This window comes from Amyelois transitella, chromosome 9, assembly GCF_032362555.1.
Source record: "Amyelois transitella isolate CPQ chromosome 9, ilAmyTran1.1, whole genome shotgun sequence".
In the NCBI taxonomy this organism is placed as follows: domain Eukaryota; kingdom Metazoa; phylum Arthropoda; class Insecta; order Lepidoptera; family Pyralidae; genus Amyelois; species Amyelois transitella.
In genome coordinates this window covers 5989710-6002279 of record NC_083512.1, presented here as the reverse complement: position 1 = coordinate 6002279, position 12570 = coordinate 5989710, and the positions used below count along the sequence as shown (strand labels likewise).

Genomic DNA, 12570 nt, shown 5'->3' with positions numbered 1-12570 from the left:
CCTATATAGTTCGGAGTACGCAAAATATTTGTTTACTGTTCCCAAGGGAAATTCACGCGAAAGAACCCGCTGGCAATTTACTGTTTACTAACCAACACTAAAAATATCGTCCTTTGAAATCAACTAAAGTGCTTCCACTCGCTTTTAACAAAGACACTGTATCCATTCGACCATCAACGGTACCAACGTTCTAGTTACTCGTACAATGAATAATTTGGAGCGTGCATTTTGAAATAACTTTTAATCATAAGGATTAATATTATGTTTGTGTAGTAAAAGTCGTTATGTAGTTCTTTTAATTAATTTATTTTTTTCATATGAATTAGGTTCGTTAAATGCCTAATACGACGAATAGCGTATGAAAACTCCTCATTAGTTTTGCTAGGAAATGTGAACACTCCAGCGATATGGTATGCGCAACACGCTTGGACGTGTATAGGTTATGAGATCAAGAACTGGCTCAGGGCCAGTGATATTATTTCTGACAATTTTCGTTAAAAACTTAAAAAGTTTTTGCATACATACATAATATTCACATACATTAAATAATATTCATATACGCGAGTTGCGAGTACTCACGTTTTCGATGAGAGTGTTTTATAGAGAACTGTAAACGAAAACTGCTGCAAAAGAGGTTTATCCGTAAAATAGAAAAGCAACTTCAAAATTGGTCATTTTTTAGAGCCAATTAATCATCACTAATGCATTTCTACTAAATGAATACCAGATAGTGAGGTCCTCGTTTTCAAATTCACACGTTTTAAAGTAATCATTGGTATCATTGAACTCGAAGCTATGTATATTTATTTCTTTTTATACTATTCTCGATTTTTAAAATCATTCTTTCTTCCAAAACATCCCTAAAAATTTTTATACTTTCAGAGGATTGTAGAGTTGGCTGCTCAGGTTGCTGCAACAAGTGGCAAAGTGAGTAGAGGCCTTTAATTTAATCGTATTCTGTCTGTAGAAATTTCTCGAAGGTGCAAGTTTTCCATCGACTTCTGAATTTACTTCAGTTTGTAAGAACGTCACTAGTAATTCACTTGCTTGTCGGTTCTCTAGATTTTTGTCGTTCCACATTTTGGGATTTTGTGCTTTTGTGGCTCAAAAGATCGAGATTACATACAGTTTCTCTCACGTAGGTTGGTTTTATTTTGAAGAGAATATAACAGGTAAGTTTGTATTAATTTAATAAGAAATGCTTATAATCAAATAGAAAACCAGTAATGCATGGATTCTATCTTTTATTTTATGAAACGATTACCTATTTACCGTAGCTATTTCGTCATTACTAAATTTTGTAAAGAAATGTTTAGCCTTTTTCATTGTTCCACGAGATAAAATGTAGCATGAAAAGTTAACCTCATGAATTTCTCGTCGTTTCTAGTTTCCCAAATTCAATCATAGGGTTCAACTTTTTTTGTGTTATTAGTTGTAAGCACATGTTAGCGCTGAATATCGAATAAATATTACAAATTTATGATTTTGGTATTACAATAAAATATGTTGCATGAATTACTTTCCTATTTAGTTGTGTCATAGGATTAGGTTGAGCTGCTAGAACTTTCCAAAGTGAATTTGTTATATTGAATGTAGGTACCTTTTTACATCATCATCTGAGTGTCTTCTTGATATGCTTATCAGAGTTTCTTTATACTGTGGGGTTCATTATCCCAGCTTATTTCTCATTATGTTCAATCTTGTTCTCATGTACCATGCAATAAATATAATGTTTTATGGATTACCTGACGTCTCTGGTGTCTACTACAAACTATTATAAATTAGGGAGACATGGTGATATGAAAGTATTTTCTGTTATGTTTGGCCAAAGTTAAAGCTGACTCTGATATTTACAAGTTTCAATTCATATTGATGTCTTTATTTATCAGGTTGTGAAAATGGTGAAAGAAACAACATATTATGACATTCTTGGGGTAAAGCCAAATTGTACTACAGATGAACTGAAAAAGGCATATAGGAAATTGGCTCTTAAATACCATCCAGATAAGAATCCTAATGAGGGTGAGAGATTCAAGCAGATATCACAGGCCTATGAAGTCCTTTCAAACCCAGAGAAGAGACGCATTTATGACCAAGGTAAGATATTACATTTTATTGTATTTTTAATTAGTATCATGGCCAAGCACTTACTTTTTCCATTGTTTTGTATAGTAAGTCAAAATGCCTGATCAATGGTAACAGTATAAAACAAAAGCTGTATGACAAACTGGCTTTTGATTTATGTTTATGCATTAATTAAAATTATTAGGTAATTTAGCCTTAAGTTGTAGTGTAAAAGATAAGCTATATAGCTTATACATGTCATTCTAGAACTTGAATATCGTGTTTAATGTAAATTAAGTCATTTGTGTATAATATCATAGGAAAAACTGATAAAAGTAATAGCAGGGTGTCTATGTGTAGCTAGTATTCATATAGCTAATTTATTTAACTTGTACCACATTTTACATATATTTATCAGTAATGGGTTAGGCAGACCAATAGTCATAAGACAAAGACCACATGTAGCAGGAATTTCTGGCTTCCAGATCAAATGAGACTAGTATTATTTTGAAATAATTTTATTTCACAGGTGGTGAGCAGGCACTCAAGAGTGGTGGCGGTGGTGCTGGTGGCTTCTCATCTCCTATGGACTTGTTTGACATGTTCTTTGGAGGTGGTTTCAGCGGCGGGCGGCGGCGAGGGCGTGAACGCAAGGGCAAGGATGTCATCCATCAGCTGTCTGTCACATTGGAGGAGCTCTATCGTGGTGCTGTCAGGAAACTAGCCCTGCAGAAGAATGTTATTTGTGATAAGTGTGAAGGAAGGGGAGGGAAGAAGGTTGGTGCCTTGTCTGACTAATATTTATGTATTTAAAAATTATTAATAATGAGTAAGCAAAAGATTTAAGTGCAAAAGGATTATTAAAAAAATGAATCCTTATTAAGTAAAGGTCTGTAAAAGAGAAATTGAGGGAGTGAGGGTGATTGTGCAGTATCGTTTTTATGTAGAATTAACAAGTAATTGTTTGTTTTTCCTCCAGGGAGCAGTGCAAACTTGCCCCACATGTCGTGGTACAGGAATGCAGGTTCACATTCAACAAATTGCTCCTGGCATCATCCAACAAAATCAGACAATGTGCAGCGAGTGTCGTGGACAGCGGGAGATCATTGATCCTAAGGATCGCTGCAAAGTTTGCCAGGTACCTTATTTGTTAGTAACTAGCTGTTATCCACAACTTCATCCACCTAGTAAGAAGTAAAAAGCTATTACATTGCATTATTACTTCAACAAACAAGATGACAAGTATTAAACCTTTTATTAATTTACATATTATCAGCTACCACTGATTAATTGTCGACACCTCTAAGACTGGCGACTTTAATTAATGAATTAATAATATGTTGATTCATGTCCATTTGGAAAGTGGATTGTAGATTTTGCGTGTGACAGATTCCTAGCCAGATGCCAATTTAAAGATCCCAAATTCAACTTGAAAAGTTCTGTGCCTGTTTTCATATAGACCATCCAAAGATAGTCCATTTTGTATTTGTGGCTAGCTCACCCTCCTCTTTGATTCGGCGGATCCAGCTCACTCAGGAAGCAAATGAAAACTATTTCTTGTTCATTAAACTAATAATTGTTTCCAGGGTCGCAAAACCGTTCGCGATCGCAAGATCCTTGAAGTCCACGTTGACAAGGGCATGACTGATGGCCAGAAGATAGTGTTCAGTGGTGAAGGCGACCAAGAGCCTGAGTTGGAACCAGGAGATTTAATTATAGTTCTGGACGAGAAGGAACATGACGTGAGTAAAGCTACTATTTATATTTTCCACAACTTTTTTCCCTTAATGGGTCTTTTAATATCTCGAAAAAAGTCTTGGTATTGTTATCTTATTATCTTATCTTCATATAAAATTCAGATCAAATATAAACTGGTCAGTAAAAGCTAGAGCTTGTAATTTTTTTTGTCACAATTGCAAGTCAGATGTTTACTGTCTAAATGTACAAATAAGAATGAGTCGGCTTTAAAAATGTGTTCATTTAAACACTGGCCTTGTCCAATGTTATATGAGCATGATTTGCAAATTATTATCATTCTACATTAAATTCAAATTCAATACTGAGCAGTGCAAATTGTGAATATCTCAATATATTTATGGTTGTTTTTATACAAGCAAAGAAAATATGATAAATCCATACATAAGAATTTTAAAATAGTGTTGTGCACTAGGCGTGGGCAGTGGGTAGGCAGCATGTGTAAAAAATATTATTCATCATATCTCTTGAAATAACTCAAGTAAATATTATAACATTTAGCATGAAATCTAAATTGAATGTGATGACTTTTTGTTCCCGTGGAACAATCAATCTATGACAGATTGAAGTTTCCAGACATTTCATGTATAGAATCTAATCATCACTACTTTACAGTCCTATTTTCTCTGCCACTAATCCCGGAAAGTAGTGGATGGATTTTGTTCCTGATAAAATGTTGGAAGGATGAGGGTCTTCTGATGTAGGTTTATATTTATAAATGTTACCCGTGCGAAGTCGGGGCGGGTCGCTAGTAAAGAATAAACAAATTAATTCAGTGATGTTTTTTTCAGGTATTCAAAAGATCTGGCAATGATCTTATTTTGCGCTTGAACATTGAGTTGGTGGAGTCTCTGTGCGGCTTCCAGAAAGTGATCAGGACTCTGGACGATAGGGATATTGTAATCACCGTGATGCCGGGCGAAGTCACTAAGCACGGTGAAGTGAAGTGTGTTTTGAACGAGGGTAAGTGAAAGCCTTTGTTTTTCTTGAGAAAAAAATCTCTATGACAAAATTTTATTTTTTGTTAACTACATTTTGCTTTATTGGGTTTTGCGTTATTGGGTAGAAGTTTCAATTTCAATTTTACATAAAAAAATTTTTGTCAACTTCACTTCCAGTGGCCTCTTTACTATTAGCTGTCTGTTTTTTTTCCATGCCTCTTAAATCTAACTAAAAAGCTATAAGTAATTAATTTTATTTCTAGGTATGCCGATGTACAAGAATCCATTTGAGAAAGGCCAACTTATAATACAATTCCTAGTTAATTTCCCCAACCGCATTCCGCCTGAAGTCATTCCTGCCCTGGAGAACTGCCTACCCCCTCGGCCTAGGGTAAGTTCGCATATTGACATTTCTGGTGTTAAAGGGATTTCTTGGATTCTAGATTGTAACAGTCTCTTCCTCTTTCTGTTACGAAATCAACACAGACAACTATTCCAAATTGCCGGGAACCATATCATCCCATGAAAACCATAAACATTGAACAAACCAAACCCACAATACTAGACAAATTATTCGAACTTGCATGTTAACTACTGTCACTGTTCGATAAAGTCTCTTACATTAGTAGAGAGACATGCGGATGTTTACTTGAAATGTTTACTATGACAGATTTATTTATTGCCAAATATTACCACACTGATTGACGCAACTTCACCACTTGCCAAAATATATAGACGACGGCGATGTTGATTTGCAGATTGAGATTCCCGAGTTGGCTGAAGAGTGCCAACTGATGGACTTGGATCCGGAACAAGAGAGCCGGCGGAGACGCGCGCATCACGGCGCTGCTTACGACGAAGACGACGACCATCCCGGCATGAACCGCGTGCAATGCGCCACTAGTTAGACTGCACACCGTTAATGACACCAATGGACCCGCAATGGACACTATCCAACAATCATAACCGCATAATGATGTAGTGATTTGAAACTAGTACTAGGGCTGTGCAACTGGTGACGTTTGGCTGGATACCCGAAAAAAAAATTGTATTTAGGTCTGAGCGCATCAAAAGCAGGTCCAAAGAATTTCGAAGATTTTTTGGATTACAAATGGTGTAGGCCCGCTTTAAAACTGTATTGCATATAACCTGCTTTTGATGCACTCAGTACTCGATTTTGCTATCACTGTTTAGTACACTGTAGTGTCAAACCATAACTCTTTTTGGTTATGATTTTGTTAATGGTATTGATAATTTCTACTGATTGTTTTTTTCACGATCTAAATAACTTGAATGAATCCTGGTCGCACATCTCTGGCTATGACTACTATCTCTCTAACTAGTTAAATTATTAACTGCCGAAAAGTATTAGAAGCTTTGCATATTATGCATATGTTTCTATATCTTATGTTAGCTACTAATGCGATAAGCAAGTAATAGTATAATGTGTTGGTTTTATTGGGAGTTGTTCTAATTAATATAATGTGATTAGGATTTTATGCGTTTTGAGATGTATGATATATAAATACTGTTCCTCAAGATTCTGCTCCTTTGGGAATGGAATGTATGCTTATGTTACTAGCATTATAGCTTTCTAATGCTGAAATATATATTTTAAATCTAATCAGTTGCTTCAGAGTTTAAATTGCAATCAAATCTTTTTTTCTCCTTAATGGTAATAAAAATAAGTCTGGATGGATGTCGCCTATACGTTTATTGAAACTTAAGAAACTATAAAAAGAAGACTGTTCCATATATGTAAAGGTACTATAACTTGGATTATCAGCTTCATGTAAATCACGTCACGAAATCTCCACCTAAATAGCAATATTTAAAATGAGAACTTTTAAACGGGGTAAGAAATCCTATTCTCCTTCGACCTTGACATGGGCGACAAACAATTAAATTTAAGCTAATTTAATTAGGGTGAAATGCATGTGTAATTTGTAATGACTAGTTATAAATAATTTTATAGCACTATCTAACGGGTCCATTGGCAAAAGGTGAATTGAATAAACTTAACTGTGATTTTGATTTACTATTTCTTTAGATAATTTATGTTTGTAAGTTATTGCTTACTATCAATAGATGAACTGTAATTAATTTCGTCAGTTACAACTGGATTTGTTTTTGCACATTGTGTCATTCCATCGTTAATTCAAATAACTAACACATCCACCGTTATACGAGTTATACCTTGGTTTTTCTTCAATAACCCTGCATTTACACGTGTACTATTTTAAAAAAAGGACTTACTTAGTTTCTGTATTAATGTTGTTCAAGTTATCAGAATAAATTTCTTTGTCTCGCATTTAAAGTTTCATTTAAATAATTTGATCAAATTGAAGATGTCCTATTCGACGTGGCAAAAGGTCAGATCACCACCGATCTTGAGTAATGCATGTGGATCTCTGCCTACCTCTTCGGGAAAGATGCGTGTGATTTTATGTATGTTTTAAATAATTTCGTTCCTTATTAAAATTTTTGATTATGGACCTAATATGTTCTGGCAAAAGGTGGTTCCCGGCAGTTCAAGACTGTTGGCTTTGTCTACCACGCAAGGTACCTATATAGACGTGACCATATGTATGTATGAAGCGAAAGAAGTATGCAAGGATCGTGGCAAGTGGAAAGATGTTATCTCAGCCTACCCCTCCGGGAAAGAGGCTTGATTTATGTATAAATATGAATTTAATATTATACGTGCCGGCCGGCCGGTGTTCCACAGGGCTCAGTCCTGGGACCAGCACTATATACAATCTTCACTAGTGATTTATCTGAGACAAAGGACACCACAATAGCTACTTTTGCTGACGACACCGCTATTTTAGCAAGTAACAAAGATCCGTCTATGGCGACACAAGTACTTCAAAAAGGCTTAGATGAGACAACAACTTGGTTGCAAAAGTGGCGCATTAAAGCTAGTGCTTCGAAGTCTTCCCATGTCACCTTCACACTACGAAAAGGCAACTGTCCTCAGGTGAAACTGGAAAATATTGTACTCCCACAACACAACAGTGTACGGTATCTGGGACTGCACCTAGACAGACGACTGACATGGAAAAATCATATAAAATTAAAAAAAACTAAAAAACTACGCTTTATTGCTAATCAAACTAAAAAATAGAAAATAAAAATTAATGACAAAGGAATTATAAAACAGTAGTAGTAAGTCGAACAATCAGTTATAGTCAATTACCTCTGATTAAAATTATAACAAAATTAAATTTATAAACAAAACAATTTAAATCAGAGTAAAAAGCGTGGGGTGCATTTTACTTCATTTTCATAACTCTCTTGTCATAAATATATGCTAATAGAATGATTTTAATATTTACTACATCAGGCACCCCACGCTTTTTACTCAGATTTAAATTGTTTTGTTTATAAATTTAATTTTGTTATAATTTTAATCAGAGGTAATTGACTATAACTGATTGTTCGACTTACTACTACTGTTTTATAATTCCTTTGTCATTAATTTTTATTTTCTATTTTTTAGTTTGATTAGCAATAAAGCGTAGTTTTTTAGTTTTTTTTAAACTATTATTTATTTTCTATTTTTTAGTTTGATTAGCAATAAAACGCGTAGTTTTTTAGTTTTTTTATACAATTATTTTTTGGAATTTATGCGCCCATCGCTGGAGGTTTTCACAACTAACTTTCTTAAAGTTACATGTGGCCTGATTGGATTAAATCTCATAATATTCTCATAATGATGATTCTTTTTTAGGCGATGGGCTTGCAACCTGTCACTATTTGAATCTCAATTCTATCTTAAATCCAAATAGCTGAATGTGGCCTATCAGTCTTTACAAGACTGTTGGCTCTGTCTACCCCGCAAGGGATATAGACGTGATTATATGTATGTATGATGATTGTTAAACCCTGTTGAAAAGAATTTTATAGTGATAAATCACTGTTAATAATATTTTTGACTATCCAGCAAACATAATAATTTTCGATTGTGGCCTTGCCAGGAATCAAACCACAAGATTAAGAGGCAGATTGATACAGGAACAAAAATATTTCAAACATACCTCCACTGCCTTTACAACCAGGAACGCAACAATGTTTATCGGAAGATATCGTGGCACTTTCGTTGTAAAACTGTCTTTCACAAAAACAAACACAAACTTGGGACTCCTATCTCAAATAATCAGGTACTTTTTACAGGAGTCCTATCTGCACAACACAGTGAACACAGTCAGAGTCCAATCTCAGATGATAAAATCACACGAATATCCGGAAGAACAAAGCTCGACTCAACGGAAGATTCCAAACTACAAATAACGATAAGTTATCAGCACAAAACAAAGTGCAAATAGGTAAATACACAGGCACCGGTATAAAAAAACAGAAAGAAAGTTTACAGGTTTTCTAATCGAATTCGAAACTTACTGCAAAACTTATTTGACATAAATAAATGTCACTCATTTCTTAAACGAGTATTACAGTGTTGCTATTATAAATAGGCAAAAGATACCTAATGTTAATTCAAGAATTGCATTAATATGTTAAATACGTATTAAATATCGCAAAGTTCTGTAGGTAGTAACTTTATTCTTGTATTATTGTAAATTTAGTTGTTCAATTTTCATTTATTACTCTTGTTTTATTACTTATATATTTTTTATTGTTTTAAAATATTCTACTATTGTTTCTAATGGTAATTCTAAATGGAGCGATGCGATGAAATAAAAAAGCCTCAGGTTAATAGTAACATTATATGGAAATATATTACATCTCTTTTTGGACTCCTTATACGTCAGAACTTCTTGGTTTCTTGTATAGAGATTACTGACAATGGTGCTATCTCTGTCTCTCTTACTCTCTTACGAAGGATCTAAAAATGAATTTATTAATCCTGGCAGTTTTAATAAGGATAATGAGAAACTCTTATCAAAATATTGCATTGTCATCGGTCCTTGATACGTGTGCAAAGTTTCAAGTTGATCAGACGTTTAGAAATCAGTGAAAATTAAGCTCAAAGATTCCGTTACATACATACATACATACATACAACCCAAGCTAATAAAAGCGTAGTAAAAAAGAGGGATGCAGTAAACATTCGCTATGGAAGTTTCCACTGGCTGTTGGGGCGAAATAGCAAGCTATCAGTAGACAACAAACTCCTAGTGTATAAAACAATTCTCAAACCAATCTGGACTTATGGACTACAACTGTGGGGTAGTGTTTCTGACTCCAATATCTCATGCCTGCAAAGAGTGCAAAATAAAATACTCAGAAACATCAGTGGCGTGCCCTGGTATGTTACGAACGCAGAAATCCATGAACACCTGGAAATTACTACAATAAAGGAAGAACTCCTAAATGTCGGCCTGAGGTACCGGGAGAGGCTCGTAAAGCACCCAAACATACTTGCACAGCAACTCACAAACCGCAGCTATACAAAGCGATTAAAGAGGAAAGACATCCTATAAATCGGAATGAGTAGATATCCTGAAACACATTTGCTAAAAGTGGATGCACTGAATTACCGGCCTTTAAAGGAGAAAGCTTCTTTACCCCTGCCGGGATAACAATGGAATGACAGGAGAACAAATAACTGGGTTATAAAAATAGGGAATAAGAAGGAAGTCAATGTCAGCTGATAGAGGATTCAACGGGTCTCTGCCGCCAAAATGAGCATTCGCCAAAAATATACATTTGGACTACTATGTACCGCTTTTTAATTTTAGTAAGTACCTACTAACATAAAATGACAAAAGCGGTCAAGTCAGATATATGTCGTTCAGATACATGTAAATCCAAACAAAGTGGTTTCTTTAAAAACAAAGTTTATTAACTTAATAATTCTTATAGTATTTAAGCCTAAATAAATAGGCAAGCCCTTTATCATTACCAAGAGCCATATATCCACTGTTTGGCGAAAAATTAACAGTTTGTATATTGTTGTAAGTAATTGATTGTTTTGGGAAGTTGCTAAATACATGATATGAGGGAGTGTGGACCAGTTTAACAGCATTCGGGTAACAATTGGATGAAATTGCTATTATTTCTGACGTGGCATTAAATTTAATGTCAGTTATTTTAGTAGTTAAATTTGAAATTGTCTTCAATGGAAATGGTGAAGGGCTGTCCAAACTAGATCTGTCATAGACATTGACAATGCCCTCCTTGCTTCCTGCAGCCAATAATTTACCACAAGGGCTGTCAGTTATGCATGATGCATTAACACAGCCATTATCATAGAATTTTTTCAGGGCTCTGTATGTGGACAAGTCCCATATAGTTATTTCTCCCTGGGCACAATAGCAATACATTTGTTCACTATTATGGCTAAAAGCTACAGACACAACACTAGAATTGTGTTTTAGTGCCCTTAATCGTTCATTTGACTTGGCACAGATTATATGGATTTCATCAAAACCATCAGCTACAGCAAGATATTTGCCATTTGGTGAAAGCTTAAATATTTTTGGTTTTTTCACACAATGCGGAAGTTGAACCAGTTTTGGCTCCGCCTTAACAAGGTTATACAAACAATAGGAATGGTCTGCTTCTGAAGCCAAATATGCCTCCGATCCTTCTGGTGAGAAATAAGCTGAAGTAACTTTCCATTTTTTCAACCTGAAGCTGTGAAGTTTATTGTTAGTGTCACCGCCAATAGAAAACAATGAAACTATCCCTGATTGACCACCAACTAATGCTACACTTAATTTTGGATGGAACTCAACACATGAAATAACTTTTCCTTCAGATTTAGTTTCATTGTTTATGTTTGGGAATCTCCTAATTTCAAGGTAATCTTTAGGCAGATTTAAAGACTTCTTTTTATGAACATGCCCAACTTTTTTAGTTATTTCTGACTCGTCTTCATTTTCTGGAATTTGTCCTAGCTTAGCCCAGTTAGGAGTTCCCATAATACTTTCATATTTTTGTTTGAGCCTTTCAGATTGCAGAGCCTTACTCTTCTTATTAGGTATTGTATTTGCGGCCAAATGGTTATCATCTTCATCAAACCACACAGGCTGATTATCAACAAATTCATTATTCTCAATATTCTTCTTCAATTTTTCTACAATTTTTTTCGATTTGTTAAACAACAATCCGGATAACCTGAAATAGTGGAAAATAACATTTTAAGTTAGACCTTCATACATACATACATAAAAATCATGCCTCTTTTCCGGAGGGGTAGGCAGAGACTACCTCTTTCCACTTGCCACGATCTCTGCATAATTCCTTAGACCTCCATATAAATAAAAACCATTTGATCGTAATGTTCGTCATGTCAGTCAAATCTACTAGGTTGTAATGGCATAGGTTATGTGTGTTGTTTCGACTAAGTTATTAGGTATGCGTCTTTTATTCAGAATTTCTTTTAGTATAGTTTAAGTTACATTTAAACAAGTTGTTGTACAATGTTAATCAAATTTAAAAAGTTCCGTAATTATTCACAAAACCAACACAATGAATCCATTTATAGAATGAACGCATGCAATGTAGCTTAAAATTTGAGTACATACTTCGTTTCATCTTCTATCAAGTTAGAACTTGCCCTCTTCATTGTTTTCAGTGTGATTACCTATTTTCATTACACTAGATTGATTATTTATCACAATAAACTAATAGTAAATTAAAAAAAAACACGCGTCAATACTTGAAAATCAGCTTCAGCATGGAAATTGCAATTCGATTTATTGTTGAAATATGATTTGACAAGCGCTCAATCAAATCAGTAGACATTGACATAAAATTTCATTAAAGTGACAATGACAAGATGTCACTTTCTTACTACCAACTAAAAGATAACTTACAAAAACCACAGATAATAACATGGCAT

The 12570-nt window shown here is 34.6% G+C and overlaps 2 protein-coding genes across 3 annotated transcripts; one reads left to right on the top strand and one right to left on the bottom strand.

Moving 5' to 3' along the window:
* Positions 1 to 1000: 1000 nt before the first annotated feature.
* On the top strand, positions 1001 to 7071 carry LOC106134765 (dnaJ homolog subfamily A member 1). Of its 2 annotated transcripts, none has more exons than XM_060945786.1 (8): positions 1001 to 1172; positions 1890 to 2097; positions 2594 to 2845; positions 3048 to 3202; positions 3651 to 3806; positions 4611 to 4782; positions 5024 to 5151; positions 5519 to 7071. In XM_060945786.1, exons 2-8 carry the CDS (start codon positions 1899 to 1901, stop codon positions 5666 to 5668), a joined length of 1212 nt encoding a protein of 403 aa, XP_060801769.1. In that variant the 5' UTR covers positions 1001 to 1172; positions 1890 to 1898; the 3' UTR covers positions 5669 to 7071. The 2 variants fall into 2 exon arrangements, with proteins under 2 accessions (XP_060801769.1, XP_013190352.1); XM_013334898.1 differs by having other exon boundaries at positions 1002 to 1172; positions 2594 to 2841; positions 3044 to 3202.
* A 3473-nt stretch (positions 7072 to 10544) lies between these two features.
* On the bottom strand, positions 10545 to 12447 carry LOC106134662 (U3 small nucleolar RNA-associated protein 18 homolog). The gene is made up of 2 exons (XM_013334761.2): positions 12254 to 12447; positions 10545 to 11843 (listed from the first exon to the last, which is right to left on the bottom strand). The coding sequence occupies exons 1-2, from the start codon at positions 12292 to 12294 to the stop codon at positions 10571 to 10573; spliced, it is 1314 nt and encodes a 437-aa protein (XP_013190215.1). The 5' UTR covers positions 12295 to 12447; the 3' UTR covers positions 10545 to 10570.
* Positions 12448 to 12570: the final 123 nt, after the last annotated feature.

Bases quoted from the DNA above. Each gene is read 5' to 3' on its own strand.
- LOC106134765 (XM_060945786.1), top strand. From the start codon at position 1,899: ATGGTGAAAGAAACAACATATTATGACATTCTTGGGGTAAAGCCAAAT. The intron at 2,098-2,593 runs GTAAGATATTAC...TTTATTTCACAG, and splicing joins GAGACGCATTTATGACCAAG to GTGGTGAGCAGGCACTCAAG. The intron at 3,203-3,650 runs GTACCTTATTTG...AATTGTTTCCAG, and splicing joins ATCGCTGCAAAGTTTGCCAG to GGTCGCAAAACCGTTCGCGA.
- LOC106134662 (XM_013334761.2), bottom strand. From the start codon at position 12,294: ATGAAGAGGGCAAGTTCTAACTTGATAGAAGATGAAACGAA. The intron at 11,844-12,253 runs GTATGTACTCAA...CCACTATTTCAG, and splicing joins TTGATAGAAGATGAAACGAA to GTTATCCGGATTGTTGTTTA.